We start from the raw sequence: 26,154 nt of genomic DNA on the forward strand, positions 1-26,154 counted from the left end.
TCCAGGAGAGCAAACACCGGTTATCAGACTTGGTGGCAGCAGGCACCTTTACCTGATGAGCCATCTCACCACTCCGAGCGTATTTTTTTTCTTTTTCTTTTTTTTTTTTTTTTCATTTTTCTTTATTAAGAAATTTTCTACTCACTCTACATACCAGGGCTCGTGTATTTTCTTAAACCACCTAAGCAATTTGAGGGTAGGAACTCTATCAAATATAACAATGCTTTCTTATCTTATAAGATCACTTCAATGAATATTCAAGGCTAATATCTGTAAATGAGAGAAAACACACAATGTATGTCTTTCTGGGTCTGGGTTATCTCCCTCAGAATGACTATTTCCAGATCTATCATTCATTTACCTGAGAATTTAATAATTTTGGTTTCCTTAACAGCTGAATAATACTACATTTTGTAAAGGTACCATGCTTTCACTATCCATTCATCAGTTGATGGACATCTAGGCTATTTCTACTTAATGGCTACTGTGATTAGAGGAGCAATGAATATGGATGAGCAGTTGTCTCTGGAGTAGATGATCGTAGGGATAGAGCTGGATCATGTAATAGATCTGCTTCTATCTTTTTGAGGAACCTCCCCATTGATTTCCACAGTGGCTGAACCAGTTTGTACCCCCACCAGCAGTAAGTGTTCTTCTTTTTCCACATCCATGCCAGCCTTTGTGATCATTTGTTTTACAGATCCTAGCCATTCTGATTGGGATCAGATGAAATCTCAAAGCAGTTTTAATCTCATTTCCCTAATAGCTAGGGATGCTGAGTATTTTTTTTTTTTTAAGTTTACCGGTCATTTGTATTTTGTGTCAAGAACTCTGTGTTCAGTTCCATACCTTGTTTTAAAATTGGGTTGTTTGCTTCCTCGATGCTCAGTCTTTTAAGTTATTTGTATATTCGAGATACCACCTCTGTTGGGATGTACAGCTGGTCAAAATATTTTTCCCATACTACAGACTGCCTATCACTTGAACCATCATGTCCTTTGCTGTATGTAAGCATTTCCTGAGGTTCCATTTATTAACTGTTGGGGTTACTACTTGTAGTTTTGGGGCCCTTATCAGAAACTTCAGGCATATGTATTGCATTCAACATACCCACAAAGTTCAGGAAATAACTAAGGAGTCATATGGGAGATCTCAAGAAAGGTGGATAGAACAGGTAGGTGGTATAAAGGGTTGAAAGGGATAGAGGTACAAGAAGGGTTTATTAGAGAGGCAAATAGAAGGGTAGAGTAGAAAATGGAATAGGGGGAGGGTTAACTAACATTAAAGACATTTCAAAAAAGTCTACCACTATAGAAGTTTCCTAATATATACACACATGTGGAGTTTAAATGGAGTTATACTAATGGGGCAACAATGCTCCTTCTAGACACCACAGGATAATAAACAAAGAGACTAGTGTCAGGAATGGTTACCTCCCTTGCAGTTGTGGGTCAGCATGGTCCCACAGACTCCCAAACATTATAGACTACTGCCAGTGCCTTTGTTATCCTTTTAGGACCCGATCCTTTTAAGATACCATACACATGTCATCGAACACGGAGAAATCAAGCTGGTGCTCACCAGGAAACTTTATTCCTACTGGCTAGCCTTCACAGTACTGGAAGGTGCTATTCACACTATTGGGGCAGAGAAAACAAATTACCAATATTACCCAGTTGTGAACCCTATGAGTTGCATCAATGACCAACCTGGCAAGATATGCCTACTGGTGGAATAGTGGTGTGAATGTCATGGGAGTAACCAACCACTTTCCTATTGGATTTACATCCCACTCCACAAGATAAAACCCATACTTGACACCATTATCAGGCCAAGAACCTATGTCTAGATAAGTATAGGTACTAGGTGAGAACCTATTACTATTACTCTGTTAAATATACATAGTATATTAAAATGACTCTTAATGACTTATGGTTATACCTTTAGATTAGTGCATCTTTCAACCATAATCAGAAAAGCTTTCTTTTGCAGTAGATGGTGATTAATACAAAGACCCAAAACTGATCAACGTGCAGAAGATAAGAGGCTATGGAGTATTCGACTCTAAACGATACATCTACATTACACTCCTTCTCTCAGGGCTCAGGAAGAGGGGACAGAAAGAGTGTAAGAGTCTGAGGTGATGGATAATTAGAAGGAAACAATGTTTTCTGGATACAGCAGGGCAATTGCACATAAGAAATCAATGTCATTAAAAGACAGTGTACCCAAGATCTGCGAGGGCTCAGGCCAGACAAAATTCTAGCATGGAGAGGGGAGGTACTGGCAGTTGATAGCTGCTGAGAGAGAGAGAGAGAGTCAGTGTCTTTAAGAATGCGATCCATGGTGGTTTGACGGCTCTTCAGTGGGATGCCACACACCCAAGAGTATACAAAGAGCACAAACTTCACTTAATGGGTCTAAATACTTAAAAAAAAAAAAAGACACAAAGTTGGGTGAGTAGGGATGGAATGATGTATCTAAGAGGCATGGAGGGAGGGATAAATACAATTAAAATACCTTGTTTGAAACTCTGAAAGAACCAAAAATGTAAAGGACAAAAAAAAAAAAATTATGTCATTGACAATGACTCTAGATCTCTCTACAAGAGAAACGAAATGAACAAAAGAAACCGTGACACTAGCGGCTACTAGAGACTACCAAAGTTATTTATTCTTTATTTTGCCTGGTAGTCTAATGAATTTTGGTTTCCTGGACACAGACCAGACCCAAGGCAGAAAATTTAAAAGCAACCTCAACAAGCTGGTTATTTTAATTGCATTCTGTCACTGTTATTAAAGAGGTTGGGTAGGCACACTGCATAAACGTCAGTCACCAACTCTCTGGTGAAAGACAATGAAAGCACATACATGACCTACAATAAAAATTTCTTTTTTAATTCAAGCTCTATCACACATCCAAGGGTCTCCAAAGCTCATAGGAATAGTGCCCACACATGGCTCAGGACTGGGCAAAGTCAATTCCTATTGCTTTGTGTGACATTGTGGAGTATTTTGAGCAACACAGTTATGGCCAGCCTTCTTACCTAGCACAAGACAGACATGCACAGGCTGCCAAAAATGTTGCACTATGTTTTGCAAACTATATTTCATAAGGTAGAGAAATACACAATATGGACAGATGTTGTTTAATGAGATTAGTTTTCATATTTAAAAAAAAGAAAAGTTTTGTTCTTGAAAGGCCAAGCTTCAGTTGTTAAGAAAATTCACTGCTGTGAGTCACTTGTATCCAGGTAACACTGAAGAAAGTAGGCCTTGATTTAATCTCCAGGGTGACTAACAGAGCCAGAGCACTCACGAGAACACCTGATATATATCTTTTTTAAAACATGAAGATATCCCCAGGTCTCTCTGGCATGGTATACTGGGAATTTTTACAGGGTTTATTGTCTTCAGCTTAATATGACAGTGAGGGAGTTACATATCCACCCAGGATCTCTTCCCCTCCCACTACACCATGACCACCTCCATCACCCTAAACCAAACAAGGAAGAGTAGAAAGAAATGAAAACCAAATTATTTATCATTAATATACAGCTGAGCGTGCCCCATCTCACAAGTATTCCTATATTACAAATGACATTACACTATACACCACCAAAATCACTTTTAAGAACTTGATCCCATCCTGGAAAGAGGTGTAGATATGATCTGAATGTATGAAGGACAGGCTTGGAAAGAAGCAAACTGACAAAGTACCATTTCAGCTGCTCATCAAACCACCTCAATAAACAAAGGACCACAGACCAACCAACCACAGGATTAGACCTTTGCACCTCTCCAAATAACCTGCTTTCCCGGGTAACCTAAAGAGAAGTACTTTAAGGCAGATGCACTACTGAGGAGAATTGGAAGCACAGGAGAAAAGTCACACAGAGCGCTAAGGAGGTCACACTGTCCTTGACTAAATATGGACTGTAAGAAAAGCATGACCTCATTTTCTATGTAAGAATGACACACTGAAATAGGCTCAGAAGCATGCCAGGCATAGAGCCCAGGGCGTCAGACAAAGCACAGTATGCAGTTGTTAACAGTGAGATGTCCATCGAAACTTTACTTTGCCAAAGAACAAACAATAGGGTAATGTACAACAAAGAGACGTAAAACATGTTCATAAGTCAAATGAAATTATTATGCTGCCATTTAAAGCCACCCTTAAATATTTGTAGTTCTTTTGTTTGCTTAGTTAGTTGGGCTTTTGTTTTCTTTCTTTTTATCATATTATTATTATTATTATTATTATTATTATCATTATTATTATTTTGGTGGCGTGGGGGTGGTAGTGTTGAGGATTGAAGCCAGGGCCTTTGAGCATTCTATACAAGTAGTCTACCCCTAAGATACATCCCTAGGCCCATAAGTACTTTAAAATTATTTGGGGAAAATGCTTCTGTGTCCTATGAAACATTACACACACACACACACACACACACACACACACTCACACTCTCCTCTCTCTCTCAACTAGGTTCAAAAAACTAGTTGTCAAGAGACGTCCAAATCATTAAAATGTTCTCTTCATAGTGGAATTATAAAAATACCTTCCTCCCTAGCCCTGCTTTTCAGCTCTTACCAAACTTTAACAACTAGCATACTTTATGTTTTAAGACAGGTACTCATTATGTGGCCTGGGCTTCTTGAGTGCTGGGATTCTAGTCATGCTCTATGGCGCTCGGCCATATGTTACTTTTATAAACAGAAAAATAATTATATTGAAATTTATCCTACCAATATGGAATAGATTGAAGGGGTAAAGTGTCTCTCCTACTACCATTTAGAAACTTAGCTTGGGATCGACACTTGTGTTTTTCAGCACTTTGATGGTGTTCCCACAGGTACAGACAGATACTCTGATCATGACATCAGGAAATCCTCCTAGGAGGTCCCTGAATGGCTCAGCGACCCTGAATGAAGGAAGAGTCCTTTCCAAGTGAGACTTCTGTCCCACACTAATACTCACCCTTTTTGTCCCTACACCTCTTGGTCTATGGAAAACTTTGTTTTGTGGAGGAAGGAAGATGTATTTTAGAAGGGAAGAACACTTACTAACTTCTTCTCTGGCCCTTCCAGTCTCCCCCCCTCCATCTATGACACTGATAATTCAAGACACCCCTAACTTAGAAGTCTAACCCTAGGCTTTCTAGATTACGAAGGACCTCCTTAAGAAAGGCTAGGCTGGGGCTGAAGACATGGATCAGCAGTACACAATGCACACTGCTCTTCCAGAGGACGGTTCCTAACATCCGTGTCAGGTGACTCACAATGTGAGATGACCACATTGAACTCTACCAGACTCAGTGACTCCTTTGGAGCCATTGGAAATACCTGCTTGGCCTAACAGCGCATACCTCTAGTCTCAGACTTTAGGGGGCTGAGGCATGAGAATCAAGCGTTCAAGTCTAGCCTGGACTACACAGCAAACTCCTGTCCTTGGTGGGGGTAGGTATCTACCTAGTGTCAGAATGAGGACAATCTGGCACGGGGTAGAATAAATTTCATCTTGGGAACAACTGCAACGTTCTTTATTCAAGTTGCCCTTAGCGTTTTAAGTGCTATTAAGTACCTTTTGAAATAGTTATTTATTCTATATAACTTGATGTGCCAGCTGGGTTTTATGTCAACTTGGCACCAGCTACAGTCAACTGCGAGGAGGGAGCCTCAGTTGAGAAACTGCCTCTATAAGATCTAACTGTAGGCAAGACTGTTAGGCATTTTCTTAGTTAGTGATTGACGTGGGATGGGCCAGCCCATGGTGGGTGGGTGGAGCCACCCCTGTACTGGTGGTCCCGGGTTCTATAAGGAAGTAGGCTGAGCAAACTGGAATGAGCAAGTCAGGAAGCAGTACTCTTCCATGGCCTCTGCATCAGCTCCTGCCTCTAGGTTCCTGCCCATTTTGAGCTCCTGCCTTGACTTCCTTCCATGATAGACTATGATGTAGATGTGAACACCAAATAAACCCTTTCTTCCCCAACTTCCTTTTGGTTATGGCGTTTCATCATAGCAATAGAAACCCTAAGACACTTGGTGAACCTGGCTTCAAGAAAATTAGGGACTCTGTACTGGTGATCAAATAGACATTCAGGTAGCATAAAAAAAGAAATATGCTGTATTCCACAAAGCTGTCCTTTGACCTCCACATGTGTGCCATGGTATACATTCTACACACACACACACACACACACACACACACACACACACACACACACACCTACTAGTAAATAAAATTCTAAAATAAAACATACCCTAGCCTTTGGCTTCTTTCCTTAGCAACGGAGAGGGTTCTACAGTAAAGGCTGGTTTCAACAGCTTCTTATTCTTTCTCCTCCAAAGACTAAGCCAACCTTACTAGAATTGAACATTGTTTCCACTGAATTATCTGAGTGATCATCTCTTCTAACACAGATTTCCAGGTTCCAGTTTCCCTTTCCTGGGAGAGCACTCTTCCATAATTTCCCTTTATCTATGGAGACTTTCAAGTTCAAACTATGGGAGCTAGCCAGATGGCTCAGATGGTGAAGGTGCACGCTGCCAGGCCTGACAAACTGAGGTCAATCCCTGGGGCCCACATGATGGAGGAGAGAACCTAACCTTCCACAAGTCGTTCTCTGACTTTCACAGGGTAGTTTGTGAAGTGCTTGCTCTCTCTCTCTCTCTCTCTCTCTCTCTCTCTCTCTCTCTCTCCCTTCACTCCCCTCTGCCGCCCCCCCCCCCCCGTGTGTGTGTGTATGTGTGTGTGTGTGTGTGTGCATGCACACTCGCACGTGTGTTCTCACTAAATCAATAAATCAATGAATAAACAAATAAAAATTTAAAGGTTCAAAATATGGCAGCTAAGGTTCAATTTAGGCCTAGGATGAGATCTGGAAAGCTAGAACTTACTTCTAAATTTCCTAGAAACCTGGGAAATAAATTATCACTGTGCAGCCTGGAGTGGAGGAGGGTGACCATCGGAGCCAGCAAAGGTCAAGGTGGGGGTAGACCTGAAGTTCAGGTCTACCATTTACTATCTGTGTATTTCTTGGGCATGAGATTGACCATGCCTAGGCCTCCCATTCATCCCTCAAATAGAACATGCATAAATACAACATGATATTTTAAGCATGTACTTGATTGTCAGTGAATGGAAGTGATGGATGCTTTAGATGATCAAGCAGCAACAAGGGGGCTAAAAGGACAATTCTCTATCTAAATTATCAAAAGTCGTTTCTGTGAAAATAGATACTTTAATATATATGTATATTTTAATATATGAATGTCTATGTCATTTTGTTCTACATAACTTTCTTGTTCAGTGGAGAACTCAACCCACCCTAACTTCTCAAGACTTGTCAAATGTTTTTAATGTGATGATAGATTGGTTTGTGGGTATTGTTTATTTGTTTTGAGACAGAGTCACACTGTGTGTAACCCTGGCTGACCTGGAACCCTTCCTGTAGCCCAGGGTGGCCTTGAACTCAGAGATCCACCTGCCTCTGCCTCCCTAGTGCTGGGATTAAAGGCCTGAGCCTCCAGGCCCAGTTGATAACACCTTTGTAGTTGTTAGATTACTCCACTGTATTGCCTCCCTAACAAGCTATAAAATGACAGAGAAGTCCATACTGTTCCTGCAGAGAATCAGGAAGCCAGGAATAAATTTACAGGTCTCCTGCTGGACACCCTACAACACACATGCTCTGAGACCCTCATGTGATTCCTCTATGTGATTAGTGATGTGCAGTATCCAAACTTTTCAGTGGAACCTAAATTTCCACTCTGAAAGTTCTACCACAGTCTCTGAGGAAATCACTAACTGATGTTTATAATTATAAACAAAACCTACCCAAGAAACATTTGAAATGCTTTCCCTAGTCTTTTGTTCTCGGCAAGTCAGAGACTTAAAAGCTGATCAGATGTTTTGATAAACGCGCATTTCTTACTTCAAGGCATGTGAAGCTGATACTTCGTTTCCTTGTGCTTCTGTACCGCCTCTTCACCTTCGCATATGAACCATCATTCCCCACGGAGAGGTGGACTACACCTGCCTACCCAGTGACTGTGGAGAACTCCTCACTCCCGCCTCCATCCCCAAACACAGGATCCCCATAACGAACAAAAGGGCATTTATCCCACTGCTTTGAAGCACGGTGGAGGAGGGAAAAGAGCCCATTTGCAAAAGTGGGTCTATCTTAGACTTTTGAAAAAGATGCAGCTCCGGTCCTCAAATCCTCTCCCAGGCATTAGGATGTAACTGCTTCCGCCTGGAAGCCCTGCAAAAAAAAACAGTTCCTACAGGCAAAGTGTGGGGTACCCTGCCTCACAGCCGCTGAAGAGCCTGCCGCACCAGATTGGCAATGACGCCACATGGAGATAATATGAAAAGAAACAAGGACGAGAAGACAGCACCAGATATGTGCTCCTGTTCTTTACTGGTCCAAGAGGGTGGTAGAAAAAGAAAGAAAGAAAGGAAACAGAAATCCTAAAGTAGAGATAGTCAGTGGTCCGCTAAGCAAGGCACCTTCAGGACAGCCCTAAACCTTATTCTAGGCTGCAAGCGAAGATGTAAAAATTGGAAGTACGTGGAAAATCAACTTGGAGACATGGTAAGGCAAATTCTCCCACCATCACTACCACCACCAACCGAGTGCAAGTAAAAAACCAGCACTCAATGCTACTAAAAACTACATGGAGTTCGGGCCCGAGGTTTACATAATCACAAATTACATAATACTCATCCCGAGCACGAAACCCCCTTCTATAGGTGATGCTCTCCATCATCCCGTCGCTTGCCATTTTCCAGAGAAAGCCGGAAAAGTCTCCAATATCTGCGGAGGTAGAGAACGGGGTGCTGCAAAAGTCACCCTCGGCAAGCTGCAAAGCCATGTCAAATGTTCCAGGGTAAAGGGGGCTCGGAGCAGGTGACTCCCCTCCTCCCGCATCCCTCCCGGGCCGCCGGGGCGTTCAAGGCCGAGGCCGGGCGAGCGGGACGCACCGGGCGCCGCCGGGCTTACCTGCTCCCCGAAGTCGATGGCTATGTTGGTGATGCCGAGGGGCACCAAGAACCGGATCAGGGGCCAGTAGTGCGTGAGCGCCGGGAATTTCACCATAGTCCCCGCCGTGGGCTGACCCCACACTCATCTGCCGCCGCGAGGGCACTGTGCTGGGAGGCGCGCGGAGCGCGGCGCGGGGACGGAGGCCGCGGCCGGCGGGGCCTTGGGGCGGCGGCTGCTGGCGGCGGCGGCGCCCTCTCCAAGCGCGGCTGCTCTAGCAGGAGAGCCGCAAGCTCAAGTCCATCCCCGCTGCCCTCCCACACAACAAAGATCTGCCGGGGAGCAAGAGAGGAGGGACAGGGACGACCGCGGCGGCGGCGGCGGCGGCGGCAGCGGCAGCAGAAGCTTCTGCTGACAGCGGCTCCATTATAAGCGCTCTGGGCCCGGAAATAAATAAATAACCGCGCGCACGAGGCGCCTCCGCCGCCCGCCGCCGCCGCCGCCGCCGCGCGGAGGAAATCAGGGGCGGGCGGAGGCGCGACACCGCTTGGCGACCCGGGAGGGGGCCGGCCCGGCGCCGCCTCCCCGCCCCGCTGCGTGCGGCCCGGCCACCGGGGGCGCTGCGCTCGCACAAGCCGCCTGGGTCCTCTGGCCGCGTCGGACCCCGGCGCTAACCTCGGCCGGCCGGGCGCACGCACGGAGCGTGGAGGCGAGCCGGGACTCCCGGCTGCACCGGCTGGGTGACCCGGCACTGACGGCCCCGCGCTGTCCCTGGAGGGCCCGGGAAGGCAGAGTTGGGAACGGGGCGCAGAGCTCCGGGGACAACCGGGCTGGGAAGGCCCCGGTGTGTCCTGGCGGCCTCAAGACTGGCAGGCAGGTGTTTTAGATGGGGATGCTGCTGCCTCAGAAGGACAGAAGGAAGGTTTTGCACAATGAGTTTCTCCCTAGGGGTTTCCAGGGACGACGGAGATCTGTGGCCCCTGGGGAAAATACACCAGGTGGCAGGGACTGACTGGATGCCCGGTAGGCTCCAGAGCTAGGGTTCTGGGATGCTCCACACTGGCCTCCAGTTTTTGCTAGGAATGTGCAACTATTTATTCATGTAAAGCCAATTGGTAAATCTGCCTTTAAATTAGAAAGGAAAAAAAAAAAAAAGAAAGAAAGAAAAGAAAATCTGTTCGGTCGTGTTATAATATGCCCCTAGTGATTCCCTGATAAATTAGTTGCTGTGCTGAGACTCTTACCTAAAACTGAACGGCTTGACAAAGCCAGCATCACCCGGCATCCCATCACAGTGTATGAAAAAAAGGGTCCAAGGCAGTGAAGGCAAAAGGATTCACAGCAGGGCGGGGCTGGCCTTGTGGGCATGTCACATGTACAGTCACAAAAAGCTCAGCTCACAGCAAGGCCTGCGCTCGCTTTGGCACTAAGCTCTTGCCTTCTTTAAATTTTGTCATTAATATATATTTTTTAATTTTACTATTTTATGTGTATGGATGTTTTTGCCTGCATGTATGTCTGTGCACCATATGCATGTCCCGCGCCCACAGAGGCCAGAAGAGGGCGTTGGCTCTCCCGGATTACAGAAGTTTGTGAGCCGCCCTGTGGGTGGTGGGAGTGGAACTAGGGTCCTCTGGAAGAGCAGCCAGTGCTCTTAACTGCTGAGCCACCTCTTTCTTCAGACCCTGGTCTTGCCCTCTTGATATTACTAATTTCTGAACAAGGGGCCTTGGGTTTTCACTCTGTAGCAGTTAAACTAGGCAGTTTGTTCCACTTGTGCCTGCACACTCATCTTTTAAAATACGCATAATGAAATAAAGTGGTGTATTATTTAAAACAGTGAGCTATTTTGTGCTTAGGAATGAACCCATTCCCTTATCTCTGTAAGGCTTGTGTTAATACTGCATTTGAAGCTGAGGCAGAGGCAGGAGGATTGCTGTAAGGACCAGACCCAGTCTGGGCTGCATAATGAGTTCCAAGCCTGCCAGGACTATATAGGGAGACCTTGCCTCTGAAAACTAATTAAATACACAATAGAGAGATTGAGACATTAACTTTCTGATGCAGATATTTCCAACTCTATTGAAAGTGTTAAGTATTTCCATATTTGATGCCTTATGTCCCCTTCAGTTCTACACACTCTGAATGAGGCCTGCAAAAAGTAGGAAACTGATTTACCTGCAGCTCCATGTAACCCCAAATTACATCATGTGTAATTAAAACAAAACTTTGGTAATTGTTCATTGCGTTTGATATGCCAAACAGCTACCTTTAAAGGAGATTTTCCAGCAAAACAGGAAGATCTTGTGTACAGGACTCTCCTCAGGAGCAATTCCTGAAAGACATGTTTCTGTGTAGTCAGCTATTAAGTTAAGCGGACAGAAAGGGAACGGGTTATTTAAAGAAATCCACTGAGAAAGGCTTCTGTTCTAAAGCAAATATGGTCTGGTGGTTTACCCATTCTGTTAGTCTAGTTTTTGAAAGGCTCATTTCAATTAAAGTGGTCTAATTGTGTTGACCTCTGTCTGGGGTGTGAATTGATGAGGTCCTCGATCAATGTTCCTGAAGGCCAGTTTGCTCTCACTGGTCCCTGGACCAGGGCTGCCACATCTCAGCTGCAGTAGCAAATGCACACTCATGGTCTAAAGTGGACAGTGAGAAAAATCAGTTAAAGGCCATTGTCCTTGAGTATTTTTAATTGTATTTTTAACGAGTGAGTTAGTGTCATCTTTGATTAAGGCAAAGAACACTTCTTTAGACTTTCGGTGAATATGAATTCCAGTAACACCAGGGCAACTTGAAAAAGAAATGTAAGATTTAATCTGGTTTTTTGTTTTGTTTTGTTTTTTTGTTTTTTTACACTGCAGAATCACAATCAGAGCTTGAGAAATGGCTCAGCAGTTAAGAATGTTTACTCTCTCTGGAAGAGAACTCTGGTTTTGTTCCCAGCCACCAAGTCTGGTGGCTTGCCACTGCCTGAAACTTCGGCTCCCTGGGTTCCGGCGCCCTCTTCTGACCTCTGCAGGTACCTACACTCATGTGCACCCTCCCCCATAATTAAAAAGAAAACAAGTATTTTAGAAACTAGAATCATAATCAGATACTAGATTTATTTTCTCTGCCTGCTAGCCCCGCCTATCCTTTCTTCTGCCTAGCTATTGGCTATTCAGCTCTTTATTAGACCAATCAGGTGCCTTAGGCAGGCAAAGTGAAACAAATGCAACACATCTTTACATAATGAAACAAATGCAGCACAAACAAATGTAACACATCCTTACATGGCTAAACAAATGTGGCATAAACAAGTGTAACACACTTTTACACAGTTAAAGTAATATTTTGCAGCGTAAACAAATGTAACACATCTTTGCCTAGTTAAAATAATATTCCACAACAATGGTAATAAGTAGGAAGTTTTCTGAATTATGCAGAAACTGATATATCCCAGCAGTATGTAAATTAGGTTTAGAAGACAATATCTTGGGGACGGAACAGCTTTATTTTTTATTTATAAAGCCTTGTATTTGAACACTTTTAGCCATCATTACAAGGTTTACAAACCTTGTTACTGTTACACTGGTCATGTAACAGAAAAAAATCCTGAAAGAGAATATGCTCACTTATTAACAGTAGCTGTATTTGCATGGCATAAATATGAGCAAGAATTATTTACATTTCTCTGTGTTTAACAAAATGAGCAAGTATAAATCTATAAAGAGAGACTGTTTTAGAAGACAAGGTTTGGGTGAGACTGTCCCCCATATGATCTGATACTTGAATACTTGGTCCCAAGTTGGTAGTTCTGTTTGGAGAGGTTGTGAAATGTCGGGAGGTAGAGCCTTGCTGGAGGAAACATATCACTGGGGATGGGATTTGAATGTTTATGGTCTCCTTCTACTTCCTGTTAATTCTCTGTCTCGTGCTTGTCTTTGACAATCAAGTTTCTCAGCTTCTTGCTCAGCCACTACGACTGCTTGCTGCCGTGGCTCCCCACCATGATGGACTCTTACCCTCTGAAGGCTGAAGCCCAAATAAACTCTTCCTTCTATAAGTTACCTAGGTCATGGTATTTTATAACAACAGAAAAGTAACAAATACAAAGGTATTTATAAAACATTGAAGGCAGTATTGCTTTCAAAGTAAGGAAAAAGCTATTGTTTGAAAAAAATAGTTTCATGAATGACTAGTAATATTATCTTTTTTTTTTTTTTTTTTTTTTTTTGGTTTTTCGAGACAGGGTTTCTCTGTGTAGCTTTGCGCCTGTCCTGGAACTCACTTGGTAGCCCAGGCTGGCCTCGAACTCACAGAGATCCGCCTGGCTCTGCCTCCCGAGTGCTGGGATTAAAGGCGTGCGCCACCACCGCCCGGTGGCTAGTAATATTATTTTATTGCATAAGGTTATTGCTAAGCTCCCACCTTTTTTTTTTTTTAATCCATAGTTTTACTGTGTGGTCTTGACTGGCCCCATACTCAATCCTCTTGTCTCCCAAGTGCTGTGACTACCATTGTGTGCAATTTTTATAAAAATGTAATGCAAAAGAATAAATGTCACATACATGTCTGACTGACCTTTCTTTTCTGAATTAATCTTAAATGTGTAAGTTCAAATTGTCCCTCAACATATTTGCTGCAAATGAGAGACTAAAATACCAGGCTTAAGATTATCCAGTTTGGGGGCTATGTGACTGAGATGTCCTTGACTTGAGGGATCCAGGGACATCAGACTGGGATGATAGTGATGATGCTGGTTTGGCAGCAGATGCCATGAAGACTTGTGTATGCTCAACTTTCTGGCGTTACCTACATCTGTCATTGTAATTATACTGCATCCTGTGTTTAGCATAACCAAATTAGCAATTTGCTCTGATGGAAGCCTCAGTCCAAAGATTGATGCCTGATATTCAAATGAGTCACATGCCCCCTAAAATAGGGTAGACCAGATATACATTCAAGTCTCAGAGCTCTGCAGCTGGGCCTGGTGCCAGCTTGCTCTGTAGCTGATTTCAAGTGGGAGGAGAGGCAATTTCTGTAGACTGTGTGCATGTAAACATCAGCCTACTGACGAAGGTTGCCGCCCAGGTCTTAGTGGCTAGGGACAAAAGGGAGAACATTTGCTTCTTCCCAACTGGAAATTTTATGCATGCTATCCTTCTGTTGTTCTAGCCCAAAGCCTGATAATTAACCTGAGGGAATGATCAAAATTCGCTTTTGTGCTCCCAGCATGTGCCAGGTAGTTGGAGGCAGGAGGTAAGTGGTAAATTATCCCCAATTGAAATTTGCAGTAGATAAGCCAGAAGTAGTCAGATTAAGCCTGATGAGTTACAGTTCCCACTTCTTTAATATATTTAAGGGACCACATAGATGCCTCAAACTGCTGTGCTATTAAAAGGAAAGGGGATGATGTCTACCTACAGATATGGAGTGATCTGCAGAATAATTTGTTAAGTGAAAAAGCAAGGTGCCAAGACATAAAATGGCAGGCTACTTGGGTGCTTAGAAGAGAGAGAGAGAAGTATGACTGCTGAAGTCTTTAGATGCATGTGAGCCTGCTTTTATTTGCAAATTGATGCTGGCAAAATAAGCCCAAGATTATTTAAATGTGTGTGAGAGAAGAAAGAGACCGGGGAGGAACGGATAGAAGAAAGGCTTCTCTTAGTGCACCATGTTGTCTTATTTAAACTTTGGAAAACTTTCAGCCTTATACATCGAAAAATGAGAATCAAAAGAAAAAAGTATGGATACAAGGCAAAGTCATACAAGTTTTCTCTTGTTTATTCTGTATTTTTTTTTTCCACAGGAAGGATTCAGGGCAACTTCAATCAAAGCTCAGTTTTATGCCTTGCGTGGCTTTTTAGATTTGTATTTTCCCTATAATTGCTAATCAGCAAAACATTTGGAGAGACTCTTGCTAGGTTAATTATACAACCTGTTGGCTTTGTATGCTGGTGACTATTAATTCACTCCTGCCCTTAAAAAGTGGTCTGAAGACAAAAGTCAGTTTGGAGTAGATGCTACTGTTGTTGCTCCAAGATGTCGCCACCAATGACAATGACGTTGAGAATTTTGGAGATACATTAGCTGGTAAGTTGCTGCTTTGCTCATGCGGAGAAACAGAAAGGAAGGGCTGTGCAACTCCTCCTCAGCTCAGGCAACTCTTTCTGAGCGGAATGAGACGAAGAGGTAGCAGTGGGACTGACGTGCAGTTGTGTTTCATCCCTCTAGTCCTGCTCTTGTTCACCTTCTGCCTGCTGCATTTCACTGGCCACATAATATAAAATGCCCGAGATTTAAAATAGTTAGTGATGTTTACATTTTGAGTTCTTGCAGTAGTATGACTTTTACAAAGATTTCTTGTGTAACTCACTTTGATCGTTCGTTTTCTGTTTTTTATTTGACCAAAAAAAAAAAAAAAGCTGCATTAGTCCCTGTTTCCAGTGTATAGTTCTGCACAAAATATTACATTATCTGATGTGGGACTTACTTACAATAGTTTTTTAACTATCTCTTACTGCTTCCCCACACTCTAATATACTAATAGATATAAAAACATTTATGTTTGAATTGAGTCTTCCTTGAGTTTTCTACGTTTAATCTCCGGTGTAACAAAGTGTTATCTTTTCCATCACATGGTTAGTGCTGATCGGGCTGTATCGTCTTGTGTTAACACATAGGAAGACTTGCCTGTTTTCGAGGCTTTCTTCTTAAGAAAAAGGAGGACAAACAAGGACTCTTTGGCTGGGCACTGCATCTCAACCTGATCTGCTTTTCCTCTTTGGAATGGCATCAACTCATTAGATGAGCGAGGATGCCATGCCACTTGCACTCCACCCAGCTCACCTCTGTATTCTTAAACTCCACCAGAGGACTTTTTGCACTTGAAATTATGTTATGTCAATGTGTTAGCTCACTGCTAATTAAATGATTTTGCTTATGACTCAATAGATGGGCAAGGTGCTAATAAAATCACTCTTTTCCGGCTCTTTGTAGATCAGTTAATTTTGTTATAGTTCATCTTGCAGCATCTTTTGAGTGTCTACTTATGCTAGGCATATTGTAAAATGCTCGGTATATGATGATACTGGACAGAACACAGTTCTTTCCAGATGGGGAAAAATATGTCTCTGATTACTCCTACTCAATACTCAGTGATAATACTAGTCAATGCAATTGGCATGCGAAAGAAATAAAAGGCACACATTTAGGAAAAACAAACAAACAAAAAAACCACTAATTTTTGAGCCGAGTAAATACCTATAATGCCAACACTCAGGAGGCTGAGGTAGGAGGCTGCACAGTGAGAGCCTGCTGTAAACAAACACCTGATTCTTTATTTGCAGATGATGTGATAATTTATGCAGAAAGTCCCAAAACTTCTGAAAGGAAGCTGTCAGACTGGTGTGTGCACTTATCAAAGTCATAGAATACAGCATCATAATATCAACCCTCAAAATAATCCTGTGAGAATGAGACTCTGTATGTGTAGGTTGAGGCATTAATACAAAGAGGAGCCAAGTACAAATAATCTAAAGTATCATAACTGGTGTGCAACGAAGTGATACCCCAACCCTGGTACTTAAAAATATACCAATTGTTTTGCCAGGGTTCTTGAACTTCACATGCTTGAAATGCAGAATTTCAGTCCTTGCCCACAGATTATGACTCAGACTCTAGAAAGGGTTCTTTCTGGAACTTCATTCTTACAAAAAGGCCAGGAGGTTTTGAGGCAGGGCATCCAAAAAACTACGCATACATGCACTGTATATTCTGTGTGCAAACAGGAGTCCTACTGTATGCACAGAGTGTTTTAGCTCTCGGTGAATGCCTGCAACCTCATATAGCACCAACACACACACTTCCCTGTCTTCCTCTTTCTTAAGAAGAAAGCCTCGAAAACAGGCAAGTCTTCCTATGTGTTAACACAAGATGATACAGCCTGATCAGCACTAACCACGTGATGGAAAAGATAACACTTTGTTACACTGGAGATTAAGCATGAAAAACTCAAGGAAGACTTCACATACACACATCCCTGTGATAGCATTTAGTTATTAATTAGGTACAGGAAGAAATTAACAATAACAAACTAAAATAATTATAAAGACATACTCTGATAAAAGTAAAATGAATATGGTGTCTCTCTCTAAATTTTTTTCCTTCTGTGAGATAAAATTCAGGGTAGCCTGAAACTTACTATATAGTTCAGGTTGTGCTGGGATTTGAGACAGTCCTCCCGAGGTCAGTCAGCGGCCACACCTGGCTTTCTTGGTTCTTGGTTTGAGATGGCAATCTTATAACTAACCCCGGGTGGCCGAAACTCAAGCTTCTCCTTCTTCTGCCTCCCAGTGTTGCTGGGATTGCAAGCACCTACCACTGCACCCAACTTCAAAACAGCTAAATCACCAGAAGATGTAGTGAGGTGCTAGAAGAAGCTAGAGGGGCTGGTAGCATCCACAGCTGAGAGGGGAAGCAGTATCATAAAAGGCCAACCAATGGTCCTCAACCTATGGGTTGCGACCCCTGGGGTTGGACAACCCTTTTACAGGGGTCATCTAAGACCATCAGCAAACACAGGTATTTACATTACCATTCATACCAGTATCAAAATGACAGTTATGGAGTAGCAACATAATAATTTTATGGTTGTGGGTTACCACAGCATGGGGAACCCTATTAAAGGGTAGCAGCCTTAGGAAGGTTAAGAACCACTGCGCCAAGCCCCTTGTGAAGCCCACAGCTGAGCTGGAGATTCAGCTCTGTGGAGAGGACCTGCAGGGAATGCCCAGCAGCACCATAGTCCTGCAGCCTCACAGGATGGGTATAAATAGCATGCATGAGAGAGCAAGCAGAGCCTGGGCTTGAGTCCAGAGCTCAACAAAGGCACCAGAGAGCACACACGGGTAGCAAGCAAAGGATCACTGAAGCTAGGGAGAGACGTGAGGGCAAAAACATTCACTGCCCATTTTATTGTTATCATTGATATAACTCATGGGTTCTTTTCCTTGGGAAAAGTGCTGTGCACACTGCATGCATGATTACATGCTATCCTTGCAAGCCCCCATGGTGGGGGGTCATTTATCACCCCCATTCCGCAGATAAGGAAACTGAGGTTCATAGAGCTTAGAGGCAAACCGCCATACATTACCACTGAACTGGAATTAATTTCCAAAGGCTGTTTCGCCTTGTCTGCGTTTGTTTCACACTGCTCTGTACAGCAGTCTTGGGAGAAGAGGCAGACGTCAGACTGTGCCAAAGCTGCAGCCATCAAGGCCACCGGCTGGGACAAACGTGGGGACAGCTTTGACAGGGATTGCACAGCTGTCTCCCAGTGCAACATCATTGGTGATGGATTCTTCGGTTTGGGATTTGATTTTTATTATTTGATCTTATTATTATCATTAACTGTCAACCTGACATAGCCTAGAATCACCTGAAAAAGGCGTCTGTCTGAGTTCAACAATGATCTTCCTCGGGTTAGTCTGTGGGCATAACTGGTAAGCGATGGTCTTGGTTGTCCTCATTCATGTAGGAGGACCCAGTCCACACCGGAGGGCAGGTTTCCTGGGCTGAATAAGAAAGCTAGTTAAGCTGAACTAGAGAGCAAGCCAGCCAGCAGCGCTCCTTTGTAATCTCTGCTACAAGTTTCTGCTTCCGTTCCAGCTCTGACTTCCCTCCGTGATGAACCGTGACCTGGAAGTGTAAGTAAATAAATCTTTTCCTCTCCCTAAGTTGCTTTTGGTCAGAACAGAAATGACACTAGAACATTTTTTTTTAAAGACAGGCTCTCCTATAGCCCAGGCTGACCTTGAACTTACTGTGTAGCCAGAGATGACCTTGCTTGAACATCTGATCCTGCTTCCACCTTTCATGTGTTGGAATTACCACATACCCAGCCTGCAATGTAGTCTCTTTTTTTGTTTTTGTTTTTCATTTGTTTGCTGGTTTGTTTGTTTATTTCAAGACAGGGTCTCACTATGTAGCTCTAGCTGTCCTGAAACTTGCTATGTAGACCAAGCTGGTCTTGAACTCACAGAGATCTGCCTGCCTCTGCGTTCCAAGTGTATGGTGATATTTTATTTATGTTCTAACAAAAAAGTTATCTGAGGATCAGAGAACAGAACAGCCACTAGATTAGACATAGAGGCCAGACAGTGGTGGCACACACGCCTTTAATCCTATCACTCAGGAGGCAGAGATCTGTCTGGATCTCTATGAGTTCAAGACCACACTGGGAACAGAGCCAGGCACCAGGCATGGTGGCACATGCCTTTAATCTCAGCACTTGAGATCTCATGTCTTTACTTGTGAAGGACACATGCCTGTAATCCCAAGAAGTGATGGCAGGAAGCAGAAAGGTATATAAGGTGTGAGGGCCAGGAACTAGCAGCTTTTTAGCAGCAGTTCAGCTGAGATCCATTTGGGTGAGGACTCAGAGGCTTTTAGTCTGAGAAAATAAGATCAGCTGAGGAGTTGGCAAGGTGAGGTTGGCTGTGGCTTGTTCTGTTTCTTTTGTCTTTCAGTTTTTACCCCGATATCTGGCTCTGGGTTTTTTATTAATAAGACCTTTTAAAATTCATGCTACATTTGGCACCCAGCATGGAGCTTGCCACACAAGTGCTGGGTTTAAAGGTGTGTGCCACCATGCTGGACTCCTACAATGTATTCTTTATAGCAATTGTGCTCATTTGTCCTAAACTACATGAAGGTATCTTTGTTGGTTCTTTTGGTACCATATATAAGAAAAATCAGTTTAAATAGTTGGTTAGGGTGAATACAGGTTGCCTCTCCTGATACTCATGTTAGTATTAAATCCCCACTGTGAAAATAAAAAGATGAAAGTTTAGAGCAACTTTGGTATTTAAGATGACACTTTTGTGAATTGATTACGATTAGATAAGGTCATCAGTTTGGGCCTCCACTGAATCCTTGTGTGCTCCTTGTCTCTTGCAATGATGTGCCTTGTGATCATCTTGGTATTTTGCCACAATAAGACCTTAACAGGTACTCAATCTTGAATCAGAACTATGAACAAAATCAACCTAGCCTCAAGCATTTTGTTATAGAAGTAGAAAACAGACTTATAGAAAACTGGCCAACATGAAAAGAGAGATTGATTATGAAGATATAGATGTGTTCTGTGGAACCCAAGTGAAAAACACAGTGACCTTCAGAAGGGAAGGGACTAGAACCAGGTAATAAAACATTGCTAGGACTCTCTCTGAATCTCCAATCATCATTTTATCCTTCTCCTCCTCTTCCTCTTCCTCCTCCTCTTCCTCCTCCTCCTCTTGTTTCCTACCCTATCCTGCTACCTTCTACATTTCTGGTCCAGATCCTAGGTAGGTAGTGACAATGCCCATCTCATAGTGTCATTAGGCCTCTTTTGCTACTATGTGTGTATTTGAACAAAGGGACCTTTGAGTAGCTCAGCTTATGGATGAGTCAGGAGGTGGGGTCATGCTGTCCACTGTGACTGCTGGGTACTCATGAGAAGGATAGCTACATGCATAACTCAGCAGGCATGATATACATGGCACCCTCCTCTTTGGTTTTGAAGAATTATATACACACATTGTATCATATGTGGGTTTTCAGAGATACTCTACCTAAGAAGACCCAATTTTTCTAGTTACAACTGCATACTACATACTTTGCAGATAGAAGATCACATCCAGTCACTCAGCAACACTCAGATGCTAACACCAGGGTGCACAGATAATCATGACTTTCTCTGTAGAAAGGAACATTAACCCTTTGATCACATAAATTGATATTCTCTGGTTCTAGGAATTAGCAATTAGATATATTTAGAACATATAATTAGATTATTATAAAAATCACTTCACTGAAATGATAATGGAATTAATTTTAATATATTTTCTTTAATCAAATATTTCAAGATCTTCTTACAACATCTAATAAATATGCAAACATCAATGAGATGCTTTGCATTCTGTTTTCCTATTAGTGTTGAAAATTTTGTGTGCACACAGGTGTGCTTGGTTCTCTCCATATCTGTGGTTGGTTGGTCTTAAGCTGCACTCACCATGGGGTTAAGCCATGGTAGAGGGATCCTCCCTAGGATCATTCATTCTGTAGAAGATGAGTACCTTTGCTCAGAGGAGTAAACATCCTAGGCACAGTTGTCTGGTTCTCTAAGCCTAGGTGCCAGCTGTCTAGAAGCAGGATTGGGAAGGCCAACTGTCTGGTCCCAGGAGACTTTGGCTGTACCCTTTCCCACGGGAGTTGAATTCAGAATCAGTCTCTTTTTCTGGTAGTTGCACATGAGAGGAGGGAGTGGTCTGGCGCAGGGTACAGTCCATGGATCCTATTATCTTGCTGCCAGGATATGAAAACACAGGAGAGTGCCCATAGTAATCCAGGTGGTAGCCCTGCTTGTCCATGCAACTGCACATGGTCGAAATGAGATTTTAGTCTCTGATCCTAAAGCTGCTTCTCTGCACTGCTAGTTCCCCTGGCTCCTTGGGGGTTGGCCATATATATATCTCTGCAGGGTGGAGACTGGGGTCACCACTAGACAGGGCCTGAGGTAGAGCTGCCTAGGGAAGGCAACTCCTGAGTAGACTGAGGTAGGGGGCAGCATGAAGGCCTGGGTGAGGATGGGGCAGAGGTTAGGGTAGAGTAGGAGTTGGGAAAAACAAGGGTGAGCTCACATGGCTACTGTAAAGGCTAGTGCCTCAGGAAGAGCCTTCAGGTGTGGTCAGACCCAAGGTGGCTGCCATGGCTGGGCTGTGTGAAGGGAGACTTGTTTTGGATGGAGATGAAGTGCCACGCTGTTTGCTTTTCAGTGAAATGCCCCACCCAAGAATGTTCCAGTCATCGCTCTAAAGACTCAGCCCCTCCAGAGAGGGTCTGGTTTCCCTGAGTCAGTAATTTGGTCTCCTTCTGTCTAAGGACTCTGCCAATTTGTCTCCAAGAGTGTTTTGCCCTTGGAGCTGATGGGACTGCCACTAACTCTGGATTGGTACCAGTCCCTTTGGCCCTCGGTGTAGTAACTTTCCAGGTCTTTCCCGGCATTGGGGCCACAGGTGGGCGTTGGGTCTGAGCTTGACACTCAACTGGTCAGCCCCAGTAGCCAGAGCTGTTTTGCGCACACACAGCAGGTACCCGTGAACTTGCTGACTGACAGCGGTTTGCTCACCTGCTTGCCCAGAGAGCTTGGCTGCTGACAGCCCCAGCCAGCAGGTAAAGAAAAGCATGTTGCTCTCACTCCTGTGTCTGGCAAGTACTTTACAAGTCTGTCCTGGGGACTTGAGTGTGTGTCTGCCAGATGTGTTGAGGATGGGCTCTCTCTGGATCCCCACTCAGATCCTGTGGCAAAAAAGAGAGTAGATCGGTCACTAGAGCTCTAGTCCTGTTCCTGCTGCCTTCCCCAGGGTTTGCTTAACTTTCTCCTACAAAATTTTATACACTGAAGCTTATATAACCTCCAAATCAACATGATAATCTTTACAGGTAAAGTTGAATGTGTTTTCTAAATAAATAGTAATAAAAAGAAAAGGACAACATTTAGGTCGCCAATGGTAATGTATGACTATAATCTCAGCTAGACAGGGACTTCATGTTTGAAATCAGACTGGACTACCAAGAGAATTCAAGGTGAGCCAAGGCTAAATAGCAAAGCCCTGTCTTTTTAAAAGCAAACAGACAAATCAATTAAATAAATAAAGAGTTGGGGCTGTGGCTTCGTTGTAGAGTGCTCACCTCCTATTGATGAACCTCTACTTTCTATCCTCACTGTAGCTCCCACCCCGCACCACCACCCCCCAAAAAAGAAAAGCTACATTTCAGCATCCGAGAGAGAAAGAGGGCTGGACTTGGACTTTGGGGTCTTCGGCAGGAAGGAGGTCATAAGAGAGTGATGAGATTTAAGGCCAAACACCAAACACTCTGCCCCAAAGCTCACATTGGAAGGGGGCAGCTGCTCTGAGGAGTTCAAGGAGGAGGGAGAAAAATGAAAGAGAACTCTCCCCCCCCCCTTTTTTATTTTTGGATACAGTTTTACCTGTAGCCTTGGCTGGCCTCAAAGTCTCAGTCCCCCTTTATCAGTCTCCCCAACACTGGGCCTTCATTTATGTCCTTCTACCCCCAGCTTAGGGGGTGATGATTTTGACAGCACATGGAGAAAGTGGCTAAGCACATGGATAAGCCAAAGAAGCCATGACTGAGAGCCGACCGCAATGTGGATTTACGCAGCCGGCAAGATTGTTGTTCTCATCTTTGAAATGAAGACGCTAAGACTCAAAGAGGCTGAGTAACTTGCTTGGATGGGAATCAGTGTGGGGTTTCTCAAAAAATTAAAAACATATGAGCTTCCAGAGCCAGCACTGGCTAGCGTACAGAGCGTGTGAAGTCAGTGTGACGGAGAGGCATCACGTTCCCATGTTCACCGCAGCTCTGTCCACAGTAACGGTGGCATGGGAGGAACCCACCGTCTATCAGCTGATGACTGGCTAAAGGAAATGTGTATCTACCACAATGGAATACTATTCATCCCTTTACAATAACATGGGTGAACCCAGAGTACATTCTAATAAAGGAAATAAGCCAGGCACAGGAAAACAGCTCCCGGTACCACTTGACTGTGGAGTGTAAAAAATGTTAATTATAGAATCGGGAAATAGGAATGTTGCTCTGTCAAAGGACACAAAAATTCAGCCAGAAAGAGGAAGATCTTCCAAAGATATGGAGCAGGTGGGTTGACCAATCAATAAAAATACCCGTAGCTTGCTGTGCGAGTCTGATGATCCCACAGAGGGCCAGCAAGAGCCAGACTGACTCCCAAAGGTTGTCCTGTCCTCTCCATGATGCAGGCACACCCTCACACACACATGCTTCATATGCACATACAAACAATAATCACATATTTGTACTTTAGAGCCCAGCACAGTGCTACACACTTATAATCCCAACACTTTGGAACCGAGGCAGAAGAATAAGGAATTCAAGGCCAGACCTGACTCTACAGAGACCTCGTCTCAACCTCCCAAATTTATTGTGAACCACATATGTTTTATGTTTCAAAACTGGTAAGGCAATGTTCTCACCACAAAAGATAAATGTGAGGTAATGCACATGTTAAATAATCTGATTTATCATTCCATAATATAGCCATATATCAAAACATTATGTTGCATACAATAAAAATATACAATTATCTTACTCATTTTTAAAGTTTAAAAAAATTTTTTTTAAGCTATGGTCTTTTATAGCAGAGATTGACCTTGACTTTTGATCCTCCGCCTCCTCTGGGATTATTAGCATTTGATACACATCCAGCTAACACTCAGTTTTTTCTTTTGTTTTTTGGGCATAGGGTCTTGAATCTCAATTGGAACTCACTGTATGTGCCGGCCCTTACTTTAGTGACAATCCTCCTGCCTCAGCTTCCCAAGTGCCGGGATTGTAGATAAATATGTAGCAGTATGCCTGGTCTCAAACATAGAATTTAAAACATTCTTAAAAATTTGTATTTATGTCTACATATGTGTGCCTACTTATGTGTGAGCATACCACATGCATGAAGGTGTCTATGGAGACCAAAAGAGGACATCAGATCCCTTGAAACTAGAGTTACAGGTGGTTGTGAGCTTCTCAGTGTGGGAGCTGGGAATCAAACCTGGATTCTCTACAGTAATAGCAAGTCTTCTTAGCCACTGAGCCATCTCTCTGACCCCTTAAAAATAATTTAGAGTATTTTCTGCAATGCTGGGGAAGAACTGCAGGGCTTTGCAAATGCAGGCAGGTGTTCTACCTCTGGACTATGTACCTTGCTGGTATCACAGTGTTGAATGATGTGGTCAGAACTCAAACTCAGGTTCTCTGGGCCCCGAGGCTCCCTGCTGTTCGACCTAGACCACCGGGCTCACAGTGTTCTTCCTACTCCCAGTGTGTAAGTCTAGGGTCCTTTACCCCAGCATCTGTGAAAACTGGGGCAGGGCTTCCTCATTCGGAAGTGGCCGATCACTGCAGAAGGTTCTGAGAGTGATTCAGAACGAGGCTGCGGAGAGGATCAGGCAGGCACCGTGTTTAGCAGGGGCTTCTTTACCACTGAGATTCCGTTTCAGCTCAAGATGGCTTGAACAACTTCCCATTAGCATGAGAGAGGGGAATGACTCAAAATAAAACTGTTTATACTCAAAACTGCAGGATGGAATTTGAGGCCCCTCTCACAGATGGAGGGCTGCAATGCAGAACGTGGGTGAAATCGAAGCTCTTCGTGTTTAGTTCCTTCTCCCTTTCTTTCTTTCATGCTTAGTGCACATTTAAAAAAAAAAAAAAAAAAAACACCATTTAGAATCCTATCGGGTTAGCACAAATAATCCTAATCCCCACAGCATGTTATTGAGTCCTCGAAAACTGTTCCGCATGCGAGGAGTTTTTCTTCCTTGAGAACAACGTAGCCAAGGAACTTCCCTGCTTCACAGATATTTTTTTCAGGCTGTGTGTTCTTAAAATTACTCAATATTCTGAACATAGATGTTCAAATCTGGGGTTTTCAAACCAAAGCTGAGTGGGTTTGGAATAACTTGTACAGGCTATTCGTACAGTTAAAGATTTTTTTTAAGGTTATACTTAAAACATGAAAGACTGTTGATTTCAGTTTAAATTCATTTCATCGGGACCCATAACAAATAATTGAAAGTTCAGTGACTTAAGCCAGTTGGATTTCTCACAGTTTGGGAGATCTGAAGTATGAAATAATGGCCACATACTCTCTGAAGGCTTCAGTGAAAACTGTAGTCTGCCTCTTTGAACTTGATGTGGCTAGAGGTTTTCTCAGGGTTGACTGTAGAGGCCAATCTCTGCTTGTCTCCACATGCCTTTGGCTAGATCTGTTAAATTACTCCCTCCTGTTCTCTGGGAAGGACACTGTGGAGGCACCCTAAATCCAGGAAGACCTATCTCTAGACCCTAGCTTCGTTGTTTGCAAGCATCCCTTTTTAGAAATAATGATCACAGCTGGGTGTGGTGACTCACACCTCTAATCCCAGCACTTAGGAGGCAGAGGCTGGAGGCTCTCTGTGAGTTTGAAGCCAGTGTGGTCTATATATCAAGTTTTGGGACATCTGGGACTACACAGAGATACCCTGCAGTTAAATAAAACAAAATAAATAATAGTCACACTCACTACTGGATGCAGAGGATTT

The 26,154-nt window shown here is 43.4% G+C and overlaps 1 protein-coding gene and 1 long non-coding RNA gene across 2 annotated transcripts in view; one reads left to right on the forward strand and one right to left on the reverse strand.

Moving 5' to 3' along the window:
- Nucleotides 1-9,224, reverse strand: part of Ankh (ANKH inorganic pyrophosphate transport regulator) — a 139,131-nt gene extending 129,907 nt beyond the window's left edge. Inside the window, exon 1 of the mRNA XM_052743047.1 lies at nucleotides 9,008-9,224. Within this exon, the coding sequence (XP_052599007.1) occupies nucleotides 9,008-9,103 (96 nt within the window). The 5' untranslated portion in view covers nucleotides 9,104-9,224. The remainder of the gene's footprint in view (nucleotides 1-9,007) is intronic.
- A 2,794-nt stretch (nucleotides 9,225-12,018) lies between these two features.
- Nucleotides 12,019-15,964, forward strand: LOC128113390 (uncharacterized). The gene is made up of 3 exons (XR_008219430.1): nucleotides 12,019-14,233; nucleotides 14,784-15,067; nucleotides 15,621-15,964. It is a non-coding gene; the product is annotated as an uncharacterized LOC128113390 (long non-coding RNA).
- The last annotated feature ends 10,190 nt before the right edge of the window (nucleotides 15,965-26,154 follow it).

This window comes from Peromyscus californicus, unplaced genomic scaffold (assembly GCF_007827085.1).
Source record: "Peromyscus californicus insignis strain IS unplaced genomic scaffold, ASM782708v3 Scaffold_18__1_contigs__length_77618521, whole genome shotgun sequence".
Classification (NCBI taxonomy): Eukaryota; Metazoa; Chordata; class Mammalia; order Rodentia; family Cricetidae; genus Peromyscus; species Peromyscus californicus.